The sequence below is a fragment of the Trachurus trachurus genome, assembly GCF_905171665.1.
Source record: "Trachurus trachurus genome assembly, chromosome: 20".
Lineage (NCBI taxonomy): Eukaryota > Metazoa > Chordata > Actinopteri > Carangiformes > Carangidae > Trachurus > Trachurus trachurus.
In genome coordinates, this window is record NC_139911.1 from 8,263,561 (window position 1) to 8,283,377 (window position 19,817).

The 19,817-nt window shown below is 42.2% G+C and overlaps 1 protein-coding gene across 1 annotated transcript in view; it reads right to left on the minus strand.

Annotated features, from left to right (window-relative positions):
- Positions 1-4,993: 4,993 nt before the first annotated feature.
- ofcc1 (orofacial cleft 1 candidate 1) overlaps positions 4,994-19,817 on the minus strand; it is a gene marked incomplete at both ends in the record, with an annotated part of 92,322 nt that continues 77,498 nt past the window's right edge. The window contains 3 exons of the mRNA XM_083995263.1: positions 4,994-5,067; positions 5,261-5,399; positions 10,558-10,761. Of these exons, the coding sequence (XP_083851389.1) occupies positions 4,994-5,067; positions 5,261-5,399; positions 10,558-10,761 (417 nt within the window). The remainder of the gene's footprint in view (positions 5,068-5,260; positions 5,400-10,557; positions 10,762-19,817) is intronic.

Below are 19,817 nucleotides of genomic sequence, written 5' to 3' on the forward strand. Positions count from 1 at the left end.
TCAGAGCAGCACTCTGTCCCATGAAGGATCTGATGTTTACATTCATCATGTAATTTATTGACTGCTTGTGGCGGCAGCAGGGTATTGTCTCCATAGTTTCTGTCATTTTCAGTGACGTAACCGTGTCCTGATGACAAAGGCTGAGGTTTGTCAAGCAGAGAGAGGAGCAGCATTTTCTGGACTCTGACGCTGAGATCTTCAGTATGTGACAAACTAAAACCAAAGTGTGCCAAACTCTAGCTTTGTGTGATTCTGCTTCAACTGTTCTGAAGCAGCATCATATGCATACTTAAAGAGTAGCTCAATGTGTAGGTTGTGCTCATGGCGGGCGAGAGTGGGTTCACAGTGAAGCCCTGAACGTAGCACTTCATTGTGTTTGCACTTGGCTGTTTGTCAATAAATAAAAATAAGAAAATCATCAAGACCCAAGAGTGATGTCCAGATTAAAAGCCAGAGAGGTTATAACAATATTGTAGTAGGGAAATGTAGGGTCTGTAATGTCAATAGAGTGAGTGGCAGTTGTGGTGATATGACACACACACGCAAACACAAGAATGGGATATTGTTCCACATTCTGTATCGTCCTGATTCATCGATGGTAAAGTTCCAAATTGTTAGGGACATCTTTGTGCTCGACACTGTGTCTGGTTACCTAATGACCTTATATTCGCTATGGCTGATTAGATGCATGTATGCATGGCTGCAGTGGCACAGAGCCACTGGTTATACGCTCCAGCACCATGCACATGCCATGTGCAACAGATCTACACACAGTGTTTCTGTGATATGAACAAATCAAATAAATATTATTAAAATGACAAAGCCAAAAAAAAACTAAAAAAAAACATGTTGTAGTTTTGATAACACCAATGGAAACATGAAGTAGTCTAACATTCCCAAGGCTAGATTGGCATAAAGAACAACCTGATATTACCTAGCCAGCCTATCATCAGCACAGCCACTGTTTGAGTGATGAGTCTCCTACAGGAACCAACAGCTGTATGTGCAAATCATGCATATAAATCAATTACTGGGGCCCTATGTACTTTAAATGCACCCATTAATTAAGCAATGTCAGACACAATGAACCGTGAAGTTCATTACATTTTTAGCATTCAAACCCAGGATTATTTGAAGAGTGCATGAGAGAGAGGGAGACTGGTTTACCTAATGATTAGCCCCATAGCTCAATGTCGGGCAGACGCCAGCGGAAATTTCAGGAAAGCTGTTGAGAGAGGAGACAGAACAGCAGCAAGCTGTCTCAGTGATCTACAAAACCAGGAAGGGTTTTGATGAAAAGGAGAAGGAAGAAACAACAACTATAAGCGGTGCCTAGTTTTCAACTTAAAACTCAACCGTCCAAGTTCTTCCTGGTGTGTTCATTCATTCATGTGTCCTTTTTATGTTCTTATTTTGCATTTTCACAGAACCAGTTTTAATGCAAAGTTCTGCACCAATGACACATGCAAAATGCCACAAATATAAACAAACGCAAATATTCTGATTATGATATGAAGTGCACAATAACATTAGAGCACACAGGCAAGTCATACATGTCTTATCTAACCCTTCAAGTGTAAAGACAAAAAGAATCAGACTGAATCTACAAGGTTTTCCTTCAGCAACAGCATAATGCAGGTGTTTTGTATGTGTTTATGTGTGTCTGCAAGTACATGTGCGTCTCTGTATGCGTGTTTGTGTGACCGTGACCTCGGTGTTGCCTCATGCCAGGCTGTAGTTTGGTTCAAGTTGCTGTGAGATGACAGAAGAGGTTGGGGGGCGGGGGGGCGGACACAGAGAGAAGAAGCTGGGCCCAGCTGACTGGCATTAAGCAATGACCTCTGCATAATGAAAGATGGCGACAACATTTCCCACTCATTACAAGGTTCCACACTGTGACAAAATTTGCATATTCATATATTTTCCCCTCCACTCACATCCAACCCCTCGCCCACCCCCCTCTTTTTTTCCACTACAAATTATTTTTCCTGTGAGCAGGACATCTGCCTTCCTGACAGTGCTCTGGATGAGGAAAATAAATAAATATGTGTGCAGAGAGGCACATGATCTGTCCAGATGCCACCGAAATATGGCACGATGTTGACATTATCGCACACCCTGACCGTGTGTGTTTTCCACGGCTTAAGCACCAGGAAATCGTGTTCGGGGTCAGCGGAGAAGAATACAGCATGGGCAGAGAAACCGACCGAGGTCTCGAATGTATGTCTGTTTTGCATATTGTTTTTTTCCCTTAGCGACATAAATGTCACCGAAACACTGGTGTTGCAGGTTACACGCACTAGGTACCAACTATTATTCATGTCACAGAGGAGACGATCAATAGGTGAGGTGCTGAGCTGACTAGATCTTTCATCTGATTGGTCGAATTGCATAAGATTATAAAAATATAATGGATATAATGGAATAGTAAACACAAATAAACAAAAAAACAGATTACAACATATTCAGAAGGTGTAAATGAAATGACTTTGCTGTTATTTACATTTTAAAATTGCAAATATACATGTATATATCTACAGTATATGTATGTTTCACTCTAGGTATATACAGTACTACACATTCACAGCTGAATGTGTCTTCAGACCTCATTGATCAAGTTTCCTCTGATAAGAAAAAAAAACAAAAACATCACAACATTGAGCTCTACCAACCTTTACAAGACATAATTATATTTCAACATCAAACAAAACGGTGCCATAAATGAAGTTGGGTAAATAGAAAATACATGTACAAAACTTCATCAAAAGAAAAGCTTTTGGTTTTCAAAAAAAAAAAAAAAAAGAAAAGAAAAAAAAAACACTCACACAGAAAAGGTTTAAAAAGTTAAAAAAAAAAAAAAAAAAAGTGGGAATTTGAATCCCTTTTATTTAGTTGGGTAACTTTAATTCAAATGAATCAGGCTGAGCTGCTCTCGCCAACTGTGCCCGAAGAGTTGCCCATCTCTACATGCAGCATAACGATCACCACAGCACTTCTCAGTACAAACTGTTTTATGTGAATACCTCAAGCTGAGGGCTACATAAATATAGAATTAGACAAAGTGTTATTTTTTTCTTTTTATGTTTTATTTTTCCCCTCTTTTCTCACTCTCCAGCAACATCCCCAGGTTGGGCTGGCTCTAAGCAAATGCATGCACTGCAGTTCCCTTATGATAGTTCTGCAAAAAGGTTTTCTTTCAACTTAAATCAGCAAATTGTGGAGCCGAGACCTAGCGGCGTGTTTCTTTCCCCCAGAAATACTCGCTCCCAGGGATCAATTTGAAATTTAAATTGTAGTGAAATGGTGTTTGTCATTAACAATCAAATATTTGAACCATTGAAATACCTTTGCCCCCTCTGCATCTGCACCCTCTGCCTCCGTTTGGGAAAAAAATATCACACAGGGCTTTGTTTTGATGTTGATGAATGGAAAAGGTGGCGATACTCTCAGAAAGCAAGAGAAACAAAAGACGTTCATCGCAATTTATAGATTTGTACAACACTATTGATGGTAAAATATTGAAACAAATAGGAGAGCAGTGGGATATTTGTCGTATCTACTCGGTGCACGACTAGAAACAGGAAGACGGGGTGTGCAAAAAGGAAACTGAATGGTTGGGTATAATCCAGCTGGTAAGGTAGGACAAATGGAGAGAGAGAAGAGGTTCCTGTCATCTCTGAGCGGCAGCATCTCTGCTTAATGTTCATTAGGGGGCTGATTGAATTGGGGGGTGTAGCACTGTCACTGTTAATGGAATGATCTCTAATTGGGGCGCATTAGCTCTATAGGTTCTGGCTAGCGTCAAAGGCAGACAGAGGGGAAGATTGTAACATGAGAGTCTGAGACATCCAGTATTTTTCCTCATTTTAAAACATAGATGGACTGATAAAGCTAAAAATGTCAACTAACTTCTTTCTCTTATTTTTTTTATGAGGACTTTAAAGGCAGCGTAGGCCCATGGCTCTATGAGACCTCCATGGATCACACACAGAGGTGTTCAGTGTGTGTGTGTGAGAGAGAGAGACAGATAAAATGAATGTGTTATGTGTGTGTGTCCATATGCACTGTGCGCCACACCCCAGGGTTATGGTTGTCAATGGTTTCAACATGGAGGTGAGGAGCAACTTCAAGGCCAAAGTAAGGTGTGTTCACGATAATGACGAGCACAAATGGGCCGCTATCGCCATCCGCCAAGACCCAGAACTTGATCTGTAATGGCTGCCCATAAAGGAGAATCATCATCAATGAAAATGACAGGTTATTAAGATCAGATTTTAGGATGGGAGGGGAGGGGGGAGGGGGGCTGCGGCTTTAGTATGATAGGTTAGCTATCTATAAAACCTTTACAGCCCGGCCGTGAACGACATCAGTCCTGATCCCCATCTCCCCGCGCCTTGTGCCAGAGACACATGCTAATAAGCTCACAACCTTTAATTAAGCAATATGTGTAAGTAGGTGGTCATTACGGCCTGATTTGTGAGCCACTTCATTACACTGAGCACCAGCTACCAGACACATATTCAATACAAATCAAGCTGGCCTGAATATTATCCTGCTTAATGTGAGGCCAATATTGATATTTTATCACTCGTGTTCTGATTAGTGACTTTTAGAATCTTCATATTTCATCGTGTTGGGGCAACACCGAAAACCTAACAACACACACATTGCAACACACCCTAGAAGTGTCGCTGAGCATTGTTTATTAGGTTACACAAAGCTCATCAGTTCACATAGACTATTTATGATTACCAAGAATACACAAATGATATAATTCACAGCATTGTGTTCAGTTGTTGTTCTGATGGGTCAACCTTTTTGACAATGTTAAACATTACAAAGCACCACACACACTAATAGGACACAAAATAGTCACCATAATGGAATAAGAATACAGTACTTTATGGAATATTAAGTCTTTAAGTCAAACAGATGATTGATAAAAGGACTTACATCAGTTTAGGGTCCAAACAGCTTTGTCGTTTCTTTGACGTTACTGGTTGAGGTCCTGCAGTGCAAAGTTAGAGCCGCACCCGCTGTCTCCTATTGGCTCAACACGATGGGACCCTGAGGGAACAAAACACCCGATGAAACGTTGTAAATTCTGCAAAGCAAACAACAGGTAAGGAAGGTTTGTTCGTGTCACACACACTCGGGTGAGATAAGGAGTTCTGCAAGCGTGCTTATCTTTGTGCCGCTCTCAAATTCAGTGAGTTAAATGTAAAGACAACACAGGCAGGGCCATCAGGTCAACACTCACGGCCAAATAGTTTCTTCCGTTTGCGGAGCTGGTGTGGAGCACCTGCTCCTTCCTTGCCCTCCCCCTGATTGGAGGAGCCCTCGCCCCGGCAGGAAACCATCCCGGAAGCACTGTGCACCCCCTCTATGTCACCGATCACCTTCAGAGAAAAAAAAAATCCCATGCACGGTACAGTCAGCAACACTCCAGGCCAGCCAGGCTACATGAATGGAAGCTCAACAGTAATTGAACAGCACAACAATGATAAAAACCAATGTTTCTGGAGACTCTGGGGCCGTGAGGTAACGAGTAAGTCAAAGTACGGGTTGAACTTGGACGACGGTAACGGAGACAGGTGGAGGAAATGTTACTTTCCTCAAGGCTTGTGAGTGTCTACCTCTGTCCTGCTGCTTAGAGAGAACTTGGGAGGAGAAGCAGAAACGGAGACTATATGACACACAACCTCCGCTCCCAGAGGGGCAATAGCTTTCACAACTCGGCCTACTTATATAAAAAGACTGGAAATATGAATATATATATATGTATATATAAATTTCACTTGTAGAACCCATGATAAAATGATGAAGTGTACATCTTTCTAAAAGCAAAATGACTTCACCACTAATATATAAAGAAATTAATTAAATACAATATAATTCTCACAAAAATAATAATATTACAGTAATAACCGCTCTATTTTTCATCAAAGCAGTATCTAGTAGTTATATCGAAAATGTACGCTGGCTGCAAATTACAGACGGAGCCACAACTGAGCAAACTTAAAAAAATGTGCCACCGAGCGCTTCTTTGTCTGAAACTAGTATAAACAGGCCAGATAATTACATGCAGTGTACTTTGGAGAAGTCCTCCTGCTAAGCAGATATGGCTGCCAGGGAGGCATTAATCTGCTCATGCAACATACAGTACGTAGCCAAGGACATCCCTCCCTCTCTCTCTCTCTTTCTCTCCCTCTTTCTCTTCTTTCTGTGTGTCTCTCACATGCAGAAAAGACAGGGCACACACACACACACACACAAGGAGAGAGAGAGAAAGAGAGAGACAGCATACAGAGCACATTCACTTCCTGTATAAATCATATTCATATTTCTGAGGGCTGCCGATGACCTCACGGCAAATGAAGCGTGGGTCCTTAGCTCCACAGCGGCAATCAAACGTGCGGCAGAGTAATTACAAAAGAGGGGTAGGAGGGAGAATTGATGTGGTTTGTCAATTAATGTTGCTGCAAGGTGTTTTCCAAAAGGTTAACTTCTTCATATTCTCCACATGCTAAATTAGGTCAATATTGGTCCGGCTAAAGAATCGCCGTCGTCGTCGTCATCATCATGTGCAGACGGACGACGGCGGCCGGCTGAGTCATGGAGAGCCAAGACAAAAGGCTCCTTGTTAATGAGAGATTTGAGAGCAAATCGTCATGATGAGGTGTCCTTCATGTGAAAGAGCAGTCGTCTGTGTCTCTTCCCAACTTTGCATTTCTCCGCTCCTTATCTCTCGCTCTCTAGAGTCATTAACAGTAAAATTATCACCCCCCATCATATTTATCACCTTTGTCATGTTGTTATGAAAGGGAAATATCTGCCCCTAATTATGCAAACCATGTATAATACAATGCGCCATCCCTGGTGATATTAGGATAATTAAATAAAATACTGTTTCAAACTTGCTGGGTGAATAAACTGCACACCTTTTTGTTTCTACAAATGGTTAAGCACATCTTAAAAAATCTGGGGAGAAAAAAAAGGGAAGGGGGGAAAAATAAGCCGAGCTGAAATTGCAGAGAAAAGTGTTTTTATTTATAGAAGTCGCTGGAGATGCTCATCATCAGCGCTTTTTCCGAGCCATAAATAATTTGCGGAGAGAGGTAATATTCAAGCTGGCAGAGCCTTAGTTGTGCATCTTTAATGGAAGTTTTACAGAAGCTAAGCCAGTTCTTGCATATGCTGCTGCCTCCCATATGGAGAAAAGGAGACAAAAGGAGCACAGTTGGCTTGTCCTCTCTTTTCATAAGTCCATCGACACTTAAATGCTAGCCCGGGAGAAAAAGCGACACAGGGGGACATAAACCCACTGTGGTTTTAGGAGGGAAGATAATGACTTTGCCTGCATTAATTTCTTCATCAGCCATCTTGTTTCTTCAGACAGAGTGGTTATGAGGCCCTCTGTGAAGGTCCTAGGTTATATGGATGCATTTTCCTGCATAACAGTTGTTGTCAGCAGTGCATTTTGTGAGTTGGCAGCTGGGGAACATCTGTTTATAGGTAATGAGTGTTCGAAAAGCTGCAGCGCACTTTACCTGTAATGTCTTTTATTGGAGCGCACTGATGGGAACGTCGCTTTAACTTTTTTGTATTGTTGTGATTCAGCGAGAAGATTCCTCCAATGTGGTCAATATTACAGATGCCTGCCTCGGGCACCAGACTGAATGAGAGCATATGATGGATCATTAATATTAACTTTCTTTAAACAGAATTCAATATGCAAGTCACTAAAGACTTCATTATTGCTATATTTTTTACTACACACGCACTCCTGCAAATTTGCACCTTCTACTTCGTTCTTATTTCTTGCTAACGATGCAACACAGAAAGAAGGGGAGAAAAAAAAGAGAACTTTAAGTCAACATAGCTGGTTCAATAATGGCTGAATAAACAACAGAAATATTTAGTTTCTCATGACTCTTGCTCAGCTTCTCACTCTCTAGCAAATCAAACAGGACACACCTCGCTGTTCTATTCCTTCCAAACAGAGTCTAACAGTGTCTATAGCTCTGGGCACTTCTTCCAGGACTTGCTTTTTAAGGTGTTCGTTTAGACAAATTTTGGGTGTAAATTTGTGGGTATTATGCAAAGCTGCTGGCCCCTGGAGCTGTGGTCATGTTAGTCTAAGGGAGGAGCAAGTCCTTGGGGGCATTGGCGTCCAGGACACTGCCTGAGAAAACAGAGCTCTTTAAAGGAAATGAGCCATCCGTCAATATTTCCTCAGTAAATGGAAACAGACTTTTTAAAGTAGCAGGATTACCCTTTTAACTAACTGGGAAAGCGAATGGAGTTACATTATTACGCAGTCAAATGAAGTGTAATGTTTTTGTCAAAGTCATCCTCCTGGTTTGAGCGCCGCCTGCACTCATGATCATGGTTTCAGAATAGAAAAAAAGATCATATGCCTTGTGTATGGTACCATAGCCTAAATTGAAATATTAAAACAAAGGTAATATGTTGATATTTTACAAAAAGGTCTCTGTTGGAAATGTCAAATATATCTCGCCATATGTGAGTTAAAGTCAAACAAACTGCATTAGCTTTTATTGCTTAAGAGCAAATCATGCTACATAATGCTTAGTGTAGCGACGTAGCAGCGTAACCACATCATCATAAACCATGCTGTTATCCGGATAAGTGAATAAAGTAATAAGCCTACACAGAAAACCCATAAAACTGCTTCTAAATGTCATAAATCGGAGAACAGAGGGGAACTTCTTTGCATTACTGTGGTCACTGCATCTCAGAGTGTAGCAGGGACTTTTTTCCCATTTTCTTGCTACATTTTTTTGCCATTTAATTTTTTGCAGAAGTGCCTGTTTCGCTGTTATTTCTCTCTGAGGAGCTGTCACCTTACATCTCAAGGCCAGTTTGTACACAGCACCCTGTCGGAGTCTGTGTGTGTATCGCTGCCAGAATTATATAAAGCACTAATAAAATCAGCTCAAGCGTTCGCCTGAGTAGTGGAGATGCCCTTTGGTGATCTCGGGATCTATACATAAAACCAGTCTATATATTCAGGGGAGGATTAGTTTTGAATATGTTAAGTGTGTGTGTGTGTGTGTGTGGGGGGGGGGGGGGGGGGGGGGGGTGGCACAGTGCTCTCTCGGCGGCGCTGTGCATCGGTGTTATCACTCCCCACTACCAGCGAGAGAAAGAAGACGCCACTGGCATCTTTTTGCTACAGGAGGCCCCTGACTGTTATGTTGCAAGGGACAGACAGCAATACCCACGGGACACAGTGTGTGTGAAAAGAGAGTAATAGAGAGCAATAGAAAGATAGAGCGTGTGTGTGTGTGTGTGTTTTGCACAGTAACACCTATCTGTCATTTAAGGTGGCCTCCATGAAACTCCCTTCACAGTTTGAATAACACTGAATTGGCAGAGTAGAGATGATTCCTCACAGGTGAAACATCAGGATTTTCCTCAGTAAGCTGAAGCTGTGTGTGTCCAGAATGTGTCGTAAGGTGTTTGCATTTGTGCATGTCTTTCTGAGGTGAAGAGCTCTGTGTCGGTGTTTGCTTGTGTCAATTTTTGCATTCTCTGTTTGTGTATGTAAAACTTTCTCCAGATGTCTTATCTGCACAGGTCTTGAGGCTACACACACACATACACACACGTACACACAGAGCCAGCGTGACACCAGTAATAAATATACCATGCTGTATTTACTCAAATGAGCTCACCATCACTCAAATTACGACGGAGAACCATTAGAACACAACAGTGCCTCAGAGCTAATTGTTTGCATATATAAACCCCTCCTCCCCGAACTCCTCTGACATTCAAACCACAAAAATATTAATTTTGTTGGGATGGTCCAGGTTGCTCTTGGGGGGAGGGGGCTGACAAAATGACTGAAGAAAGTATTGAGCTCCAGAATTTCTTTTCTTTTTTTTTTCCTAATTATATTTCATTATTAGTTGTAACACATATGGCAGAAATTGTGAAAGGTTGTTACAGTGAGAGAGAGAACAGTGAGTTGTGTTGACTAAGTTTCAGGACGCACATGTTTAAATAAGTCTTGATTTGTTTCTCAGGGCAGGTCCTCCAGTCATTTTTGTTGAAAAACATGAAATCTATATCTCAAATCTAGATTTTGCCCACAGGAAAAAATAAATGAAATCAGTCAAAGTTATTCACCCTTTCAGAAAACAGTACTGTACTACAGTACGGTAATTTATTTCATTGACCTGTCTCAAGTATTAGGAAGTAATTACTGCAATTACTTAACTAATGACTCCGGTATGTGTGTTTTTTGTTTTGTTTTTGTTGGCTTATTTTATTTTATTTTTTTAATTTAGTGTTCCATATTGTTTTTGTTGACTGTAACATTATCCGATCAACAGGAAATTGCTATTATTGCAAATTAAGAGGGCAAGTGCAGCTGTAACTTCAATTCAGACGTGTCCCAAGCCCTAAACTAGAGGTGGATTTGTTTATACTACCACATATCCAAGAGCAGATGGATTTAAAAACATCTGATATCATAGTGAAGACATTTGTTGTGAAACTATTGTATGTAATATGTGGACATCAAACCTCAATGATAGCTCCATCTGATTGTCGGAGGAAGTGTCTGTATCTCTGTTTCAGCCCACTCTGGTACAGGGTGTAGATCACCACGTGTGTGCTGGTCTCGTCCTCTGGTAGTGGTGCTCCCTCCCTCAAGGGATCATCACCGCTGGGCGCCAAAGAGCCAGGCGAGGGGTCTTCTCCTGTCCAGATGTAGTCATGGACAACCACCTGATTGAAGTCAAACAGAATAAACACACACATGAAGGTAAGGAAAGATCTCTCACTGAGATAACCCAAAATCAAAAACACAGCTGCAACATACAGTACTGAAAACTGCTGCACTGTTCATTTTAATTATACACAAATGCAGCCGTCAGATCCTGTAGGCACCACTGGTGTGCAGTGCATCCGCACATTAAGTCCTAGTGGCGCATGAGTCCTATGGGGCCTGATCTGTGGCTGATAAAGAGACAGGTTGTGTTTGCAATCATGCATACATATGTATAATCCTGGTGGCAGGCTTGTTTTTTCACTCTTTGTGTGTGTGTGTGTGTGTGTGTGTGTGTGTGTACTGGGGGCTCACACACCTGTAATGCGCTGCCCTCCCCTATTAGGATGAGACACAGGTAGCAAGCAGAGCATATAACGTGTTATACAGGTCATGTAACTCGAGGTCATCCATGTGTGCAGATCATGGAGGCTCGGTAAAGCCTTGATAAAGGCTCAAAGGCCTGTTGTTCACATGCATCACTGTAGACAAAGCAGTAGATCCATGGAAACGGCCTGCGTGCTCTCATGTGTTTGTGGTTGTGTGTATGGAAGATATTTTTAAATGGATTTTCTGCGTGTGTCCTATAGAGGAATATTTAGGCCATATTGCAAACTTTTTTTTTCACACACATACACACACAGAGTAACAAATAGGAGAGAGTTTATAAAACTCAAGGTGACCCTCTAATTGGGTGCATAATTATAATTTGTCTAAAAATACAGAGAAAGGAAAAATGCAGACTCATTCAGCAGGCCGTGAGTGGCAGGGTCAAGCTGAAGGAGAGTTTAATTTAATGCTGTACGGATGTCACTCCGCACTTATAAACACTTATGCAAACACAACTGTGGGCACTTCGCCACGAAAACAATGGGAGCCATTATCACACTCGTAATTAGAGACATTGCGTAAACTGCGAACCAGGGAGCGCCACGAGTTGGAAGGACCTCATTGTCAAGATGTCAAGAAGTCGCAAGTGCACAGAGAAAGAGGACTTGCCAAAAACATGTAAAGACAGCTTGTGTGTGAGTTTGTGTGTGTGTGTGTGTGCCTGTGTGAATGTGTGTTAAGGAAGGAGGTGGGCGGGAACATCTCTTCAACGCTAATTCAGCCACTCATTAGTGAAATCGCCTCAACTGCGCGTTGCCTCCAGCTTGGCCTCGGTCCACACTGGGGGAAAGTGATTACCTGAATTCCTTCAGTAATCAGCACCACGACATGGCGGCAATCAGTTTGTTTGGATAGTGTGTGTGTGTGTGTGTGTGTTGATTTGCTGCTTTTATTTATTTATTATTTGAGGAAACACAAGTGGGAGTGTGCAGAAAATCCTCGGTCTCTTCCTGTATTGTGGTTCTCGGCTTGCTTATGATCCGGCACGAAATCACAAACATTCAAAGTCACGTATGAGAAAACATCCGTCCCCGCTCTGCTGGCCACAGGAAGTGTTCTCCTGACCCGGCTGAGGCCTCAATCTGGGATTTGTGGGAACTGTAGAGCGCTGATAGAAACACCATGGATTCAGCCTCTGTGCTCTAAGTCACTTTGGTTAAACACACCTGCTTAAATTCCCCCTGTGTGGTGTGCATGTGTATGTATTTTGGCTTGCATGAAAATATATATTTATTTCATGTTAACCATGCCACCATCCTACGCTAATTAGCATGTGAAATCCAGTTGACAAGACTAGACAAAAGCCTGAAAAGGTGTTTGTGTGTTCAGTTTGGGTGATGCCATTTCATGCAATGCACCATGGCTCTCAGGATGCATCATTGCTGTGACACAAAAAGGAAAGAGCATAAGAGGGCCTGTCTGCTCTACACTACTCTGTTCTGGTCTGTTGTGTTACGTTATGGTACTAGCCTGGCTTCTAGCCCTAGCTTGAGTGCTCTCTCCACTCCACCATTGTTCCATGTGATAGCACTAAGTGACTGATTTAGGTTCAATGCCTGCATGGAGCAGACAGGCCAGCTGTGGGTTAAGCAGATAGCATTCAAGTGAGCTAACCCAATTCAAACCCAATCAAGCTGGGATTTATTGTTGGGGTCTGTATTTAGAAATCTGATAGAGTCTGCATCAGTCCCTTGACTTGCATCAAGAGAGACGGGCCTTATTTCCTTTAGCGGATGACTATAAATGGCAAACCATGTTTTCCAGCAGGGATATAAATTTTAGTATTTGTAGACATTACTGCAAATGCACATGGAGAATGGGAGGGAGGGACAGGGACACAGGAAGTGGGGATGGCACAGCTGCAGACATGGCTCCATGGTTCACAAATATAGTCTGTCTGTCTTTCTGGGAGAAGATGCGATTTCACACCTACCAAATCATACCATACCACATATGAATGCAGAATAAAAGCAATCAGGACTTAAATACAGGCGGCTGTGGAAAGGTTTTCTTTTGAAAAATCCACTGTGACTTGTAATAAAATTTGACTGACCTGTCAATCATTTTTATTCAAGTGAGTGCAAACAGACAGCCTATCAAGAGATGAATTTGGAATTCCTGTTACTAAAATCGCAGTTTGAAGCAAAAAATAGCATCAACTGCTTCAGACATGAGGATAAATGCGCTACAGTCTAAAAAGGACATTGTGTTGTGTTTTACTTAAAAAACAGATTCATATTCACACCTGAATTGAGATTTAAACTTTAAATAACATGTTAAAAGAGAGCAGACAGTTTCTACAAATTAAGTTGTAATTTTTCCGCTGGGTGACAGGCAGGTCTAGTAATAGCTTTGTCTGGGAGAGGTACAGTGTATTTTATATATTTATCTCACACGTCCTTGCCTGTCACAACTATCGATGCCTGGCATTTTCCTCATATTTTGTCACATGTCAAATATAAGCACGTCGTTTGGAATTGACCACTTTTGCAAAAGGACATTTTTTGTTGTCCGTGGTCCCATGTGGCATGTCCCTGTTGACAGCCGAAACAAGTTTGCGAATCTGACCTCATGGCCTTTGTAGAAAACTTTGCCATTGCTTATTTTCAAAATGGGAACCAATCACAAGGCCCAGAGAACTGTTGCATGCTGTTACTTTTACAGATAGGAAAGCAGAGACTGAGCCGGACATCAAACTGACATGCTCCAAGGAAATTAAGCCCAGCACAAGAGGCATACTGTTCTCGTTTATTGTTCCCCAATGGTGGAACAAGCTACTAAATGTTGTTCTCTTGAAGACCCATCTCATCTAACATGTCTAACCAGCAATTTTTATGGACTTCATCTGATCTCCTTACACTTGTTGAATAGATGCAGTACCTAGTGCTTACAGCAAAGTCTCTAACTACACTGAATTTGAATGAAGAGGGTCATCTGAATGAATAAATGTAATACATATAATGCATAAAATAACCGAACTGATCTCTGAGAATGGTAAAACACAAGTCGACAGACTGACATGTAAACTTTTTCCATCGCTTATTACCCATCAAAAATCCTGAATGCATCTATCTGCTATCCCCGCGAAAAATTCTGCTCTCCTCTTAACTTGACGAGCCCCAACGTTTTCCAACGACAATGTTCACACCTTCAAAAATGTCCTGCTAGCTTCCAAATATGATAGCTGGATGCTGCCACAAGAGGGATGAGAGGTACATGCGCACAGGCAATACCAGAACCTTCAAGAAACATAATATTGTTGTATAAAGACATATTGGTTTCACCTGATTGCACCCTGCTGCTATACAGACAGCAAATGAGAAGTCATCAAAAACCAAATAATAAATCACATAACCCACCATCTTGAAAATACTGCCATAAGTGGGGATGGTATTAGTTATTAATAAACCACTAGGCCCCCGGAGGGAGTTATCCATAAGTATTTAATATGATGCTTTTAATGGGTGTGGGTACACATATGGGCGTTTATATAAGTTAGTGCGTGAACACATTTGTTTACATACAAGCACATATGTGTGTGTGCCTGTGTGTGACTGGAGGGAGGAGGAGAGGAGAAGTCTCCATGGGCAGACAGACTGAGCCAGGCTGGCGACTGTCCAGGACAGGAGCCTAAGGCGTGGGCACGTACCGGCCTGTCAGTCCCCCTGATCCTTAAATGATTGATCCAAACTAGATAGCCATCATTACCATTCATGCACCACCCTCTCTCTTCCCCAGGTCTCCCTTCCTCTGTCTAATTTTACCTTCCATTTGCATGTTTCCATGGACTAATTAAATCTTTCTCTTCTCTCTGTCTCTCTCTCTACCTTCCTCTCTCTCTCTGTGTCCATTGGTATGAAAACTAATGCAGCACATTTTTGGCACATAATTATGTATGCAATGTGAGGGCATAATGTATTCCAGTTGGGTGAAGTTCTCTAGACCCTGCGTGTAATGAGCACAACACAAGTATACTCATTACACAGCCTCTGTGGATGCTATATCTCCCTTTTCACCCCTCTCTGTCACTCTCACTATGTTCAGTCTTGAGGAGAGAAGCTGCTGACCTTCCCTCTCTCCCTCTCTCTCTCTCTCTCTCTGCCACCCATACACCGCACACGTTCTTCACTTTGTTTCCCAGCCTTTCCATAGTTCATACATTTGGAGCGGGCTGGGGTTTTCTCCTGCCACTACCATGATCCTTTTGGTTTGTAATTCTGTCCCACTTGGCTTTAATTTACAGTGGGAAAATAATTAGAATCTCACTTTTGCAAAGAGTGGAGTGAAAATGTAAACAATGCTTCCCTGCGGGCGGGTGCTTCATCACTTTGACAGGTGCATTTGAATTTGCCTGGGTGGCGGACAGGCTTGGTTATTTATGTGTCAGTTGCACATGGAAGCCCCGGCTGTGACTGGGACTATAGATGGGACTGAGACTCGGGAGGAGACTGGAGCTATGTGGGGAGGGAGGGGGGTAAGGGTTTGGGTTTGGGTGAAGACTGAGGGCGATTCTGGTTCTGGACCTGGAGCTATGAGGTTGGGCTGTGGCAGGTTCTGGCAGGAGGCCTGATTGTGAATAGTGCTGGATGTGGATCTTGTGCTGTGGCTGAGGACAGATTAATAACTCTAATGAGCAGAGGGCTGAAGATGGGGATAGATTGAGCACTAGTAATACCTGGAGGAGACAGGATGTAGAGCTACGTATAGGAATTTGGGTGTGGACGGTGCTGGAGTTGCTTCGGAAATGAACTATGGAACAGCTAGCTATGAGCTTCACTTCATATTACTAGTACCAGCATGTTGAATATACTACATGTGTTGCGTGAGCGTGGCAGCTACTGTAATGCCAGCGAACTACTGCTTTGCCTTTGCTGAGTTGCTGCATTGTTGCTGCCAGCTCCATCTCTCCACATGGACTTCGCAGGTCACTGCAATGTTGGATTTCTTTTCATTACAAATTAAAGTTCATGAGGGAAAGTGAACAAGGCCTCGGAGTTTACAGTTCTGCTGAAATTTTGTGGTGTGACCCGACGATGCTGCTGGAGAGAGATGTTTGTGTTATTTGAAAGGCTTAAGAAAGTGTAAATTAAGTGAATTTACAATATGTTGAGTATATTTGTTGTGGTGAGGTCTGACTTGGCGGTATCAGTGTGTGCAGTGGTAAATAGGTTGGTTGTGGTGGATATGTGGTTTGCCGGCCGACAGGCTTCGTCAAGCCCAGGGGCCTATGACGGGATTAAATTACCCCTGAGTAGGTGAATGTATCACAGTTCATAAGCACTTCAGTAAGTAAAACAGCAAGTGAATGCATCACGCTTCAAAGGCACTTCAGTATACGGCATAAGCAAATGCAATGATCTATGTTCACACACTGTCTCCACTTCAGTAGTTTGTTCAGTCTGTTTGTGGTCCAGGCTGTTATGTTTAATTCAGAACTAAACTAGCCTAGCACTGCACATAAGGTTAATAGCTCAGCAGCCTATTATTTATGGCAGAGTTATCATATTATGATTGTTTCTGTGGCTTTCATGGTCTTTTAATAAGCTTTTAATGAGGAAGGAACATACTGTGAATCACAGCTGAGCTGAAAACGACGCTTTTAGTCACTGGTGGGTTGAGTTCTGGTGCTGAAAGCTACTGATCTGGTCAGTCACACTTTTGATTCAGTATCATCAGCGCAGTTTGTAAATTTGTTGATAGAGATGTTTGCACACATAAGCTACTGAGTCATTATTATCAATAATAATAAAAAGATTTAGAGGGAAAGGATAATATTCTGTACCAGGAAATAGAATATCAGGGAAATTAAAAGCTCAGGGATGCAATAATAAGTCAAAATGCCAAATGTGTGGTGATAATATAAAAATAATAATAATATATCAGCATTCTGATGTGTATGCCTAATATGAATCATGAAAACAAACCACTACACATTAACAATATATTTTCTTTTTTTTATATTGATATTGATGTCACATTGTCACTGCAATAGTGTTAAGGTTTATATTTCAAAACACAAGGCAATAACCACATGGACATGAAATAGAAACACAGGTAGAGCAGAGAGGAGCATCAGGGCTTTACTGTGTGAGAGAGGAGGAAGACATGGCTACTTCTTTTGTCCAGAGATCCTCATCCACACACACACACAGACACACACACATACACACACACACAAAGAGTAACACTCATCTACATGCTAATACACACACATACACCCATGCTCACAAACAGACAAAGCCTCACACAGTGAGGCAACGCATGCATGCATCTCCAACGCCTGCAGGCGCTTGGGGCTAGGCAGCAGAGAGGAGGGGGAGGGAGGGAGGGAGGGAAGGGAGGGCTGTGGGGAGATGAGGCGGGAGGTGGGGGGGAGGAATGTGTACTGTGCAGAGGCTCTCTAAGCTATAGAAGGTCATTCCCTCCACTCCACCACCACCACCGCCCTGTCTATCAGAGCTGGCCCAGGTTCAAGGCCTGTTTGCCGAGGTTTGGGCTCGTACCACAGACGCGGACTCAATGTAGGCACAAAAACACGTGCCAGCCTGGGCAGCAGCACACACACACACCAAATTTGAATTAATGGGCACATATACGGTGGTACAGATGCACATATTTTTTATGTCGGTGGGGTCACACTGTACAAATGCACATGCTCATTCACAGAGATACTGATGCGTGGACGTACTGTATAAACCCAGTTGCATGGCCACACACACTGGCATCACGCAACACACACACAAACAAGGCCGAGGCAGGCTACAGCACATTGCACATGGCTGGGAAAGGACCAAACCACAAAGCATAAAAGACCACCGACATACATGCATGGATAAGCCAAGCAATGTCAGCCATTAGAATGGAAATAGATATGCTATTATTGTAAATTTGGCCAATATGTGGTCGGTCGGCAGATATAATTGGAGCAGCTTGAAAATGGCATGGATGCACACTGTCTGCGTTGGGCCTGATTTGGCTGAAGCAAAGGTCTGTGTCTGGTTAAACGCACCACTGGACAAGACAAGCCACCCATTCATATTTGCATGCGGGGACACAAACATACTGTACGCACACACACAGTGACAAAACGGCTAGTATGCTACAGCGGCTTTCATCCACCCTGCTCTCATCATTACTCTGCCTATAAAACGAAGATCGCTGTCTATATGGACATTTCGTCTTGAATAATCAAAGTTGAAGTATAATAATAGTCTCTATCCAAAAGTAGCACAGACCAAATTGGACTTAAGGAAAAGATAAACAAGCAACAATGACTATATTTACAGTCAGAATAAACTGAACAACTTTAAAAGAGATTATCCAGTGATAGTATCTCTGAGTGCTCGAGATAATCCAGAAAATAAGATATGCATAATTCACTGTAACTAATCTCCTTTGCAGAAAATAAAGCCTACTCCCAGCCTACAGTAAACAACTCAGATAGCAGCCCATCTTTTACTTCCACGCCATGTCTGACTCACCCTGGGCCCTAAGGAGATCACTTTTCCAGGTTGCATATTGAAAGTTTACCTGCAGCTTTATTCAACAAGGGAAATGAGCCCTTTCCATATTTTAATGCTTCTAATATTGACTCTTCACCTGTAAATATAAACTCAAACCTGCAATAAGCCAGATCCTAAAAAAAAGTAAAGCACTAACATTAGAAGCCTCTATATGAACTTGGGTTATTTTAGTAACGATTTAGTAACCTGCAACCATAGGCAGTTAACAAAAATTTAGAAATATACAAGTCCTAAACCTTTGTATTACCAAAGCCAAACCAATCACATCACCAAGACATGCCTCCTTCAGGTATAATCTTTTTGTGGTGCGAAAAAGCTATATCTCTCACTCTGAGTGCATGGAACACATATTTCAAGATGTCATGCTCAAAATTTCAGGAGACCAGGCTTTGTATTAAGATGCTGCAGAGAGATGCCAAAGTCAAGTGTTGCCTTTGATATCCAAAATTTGACTTTGGATTAGCTTGAACTTAATCAGGCCTCGGAGGCTGGAGGTGATAAGTATCCAAGCCATTTAACCGAAATGATGCTGGGAATCAGTGGTAAGAAGGCGCACACACACACACCCACTTACACACTTACACACACACGCTCTCTCTCTCTCAGTATCTCTCAGTTCCTGTGTGACTGCACACACGCACACACACACACAAACCATGCTGTCTCTTTAAGGTTATGAGTGAAACCCTTATGAAAAAAAAAAAAAAAAAAAATCCTCCAAATGTCTATCTCTCCTTGGGATGTCATGTGGGGCTGTTAAGACGCGACACCTGTCACAATTACCAGACCTTCCTCATCCCCTCCGGGCCACAGGAAGCAGCCAAGGTCAAACTCTTTAAAGGGAAAGAAGGGAGAAGAAGTGACTAACTATGGACAGTCACAAAGGATCAGATCTGTCAAGTTCAAGCTGTAAAGCCTCCGTGAGTCAAAGGCTGAACATGCATATTTGTGTGTTTGTGTGTTATATTCAGCATTACACAAAAACGGCACCACGTAGGTCTACACATTTAACACTAATCAATTGAAATATAACCTCAGCAAGATGAGTCCTCTTTTCACTTCATATTTGGAGAGTCCAAAGTTGGTGCTTTCAGTATCATATT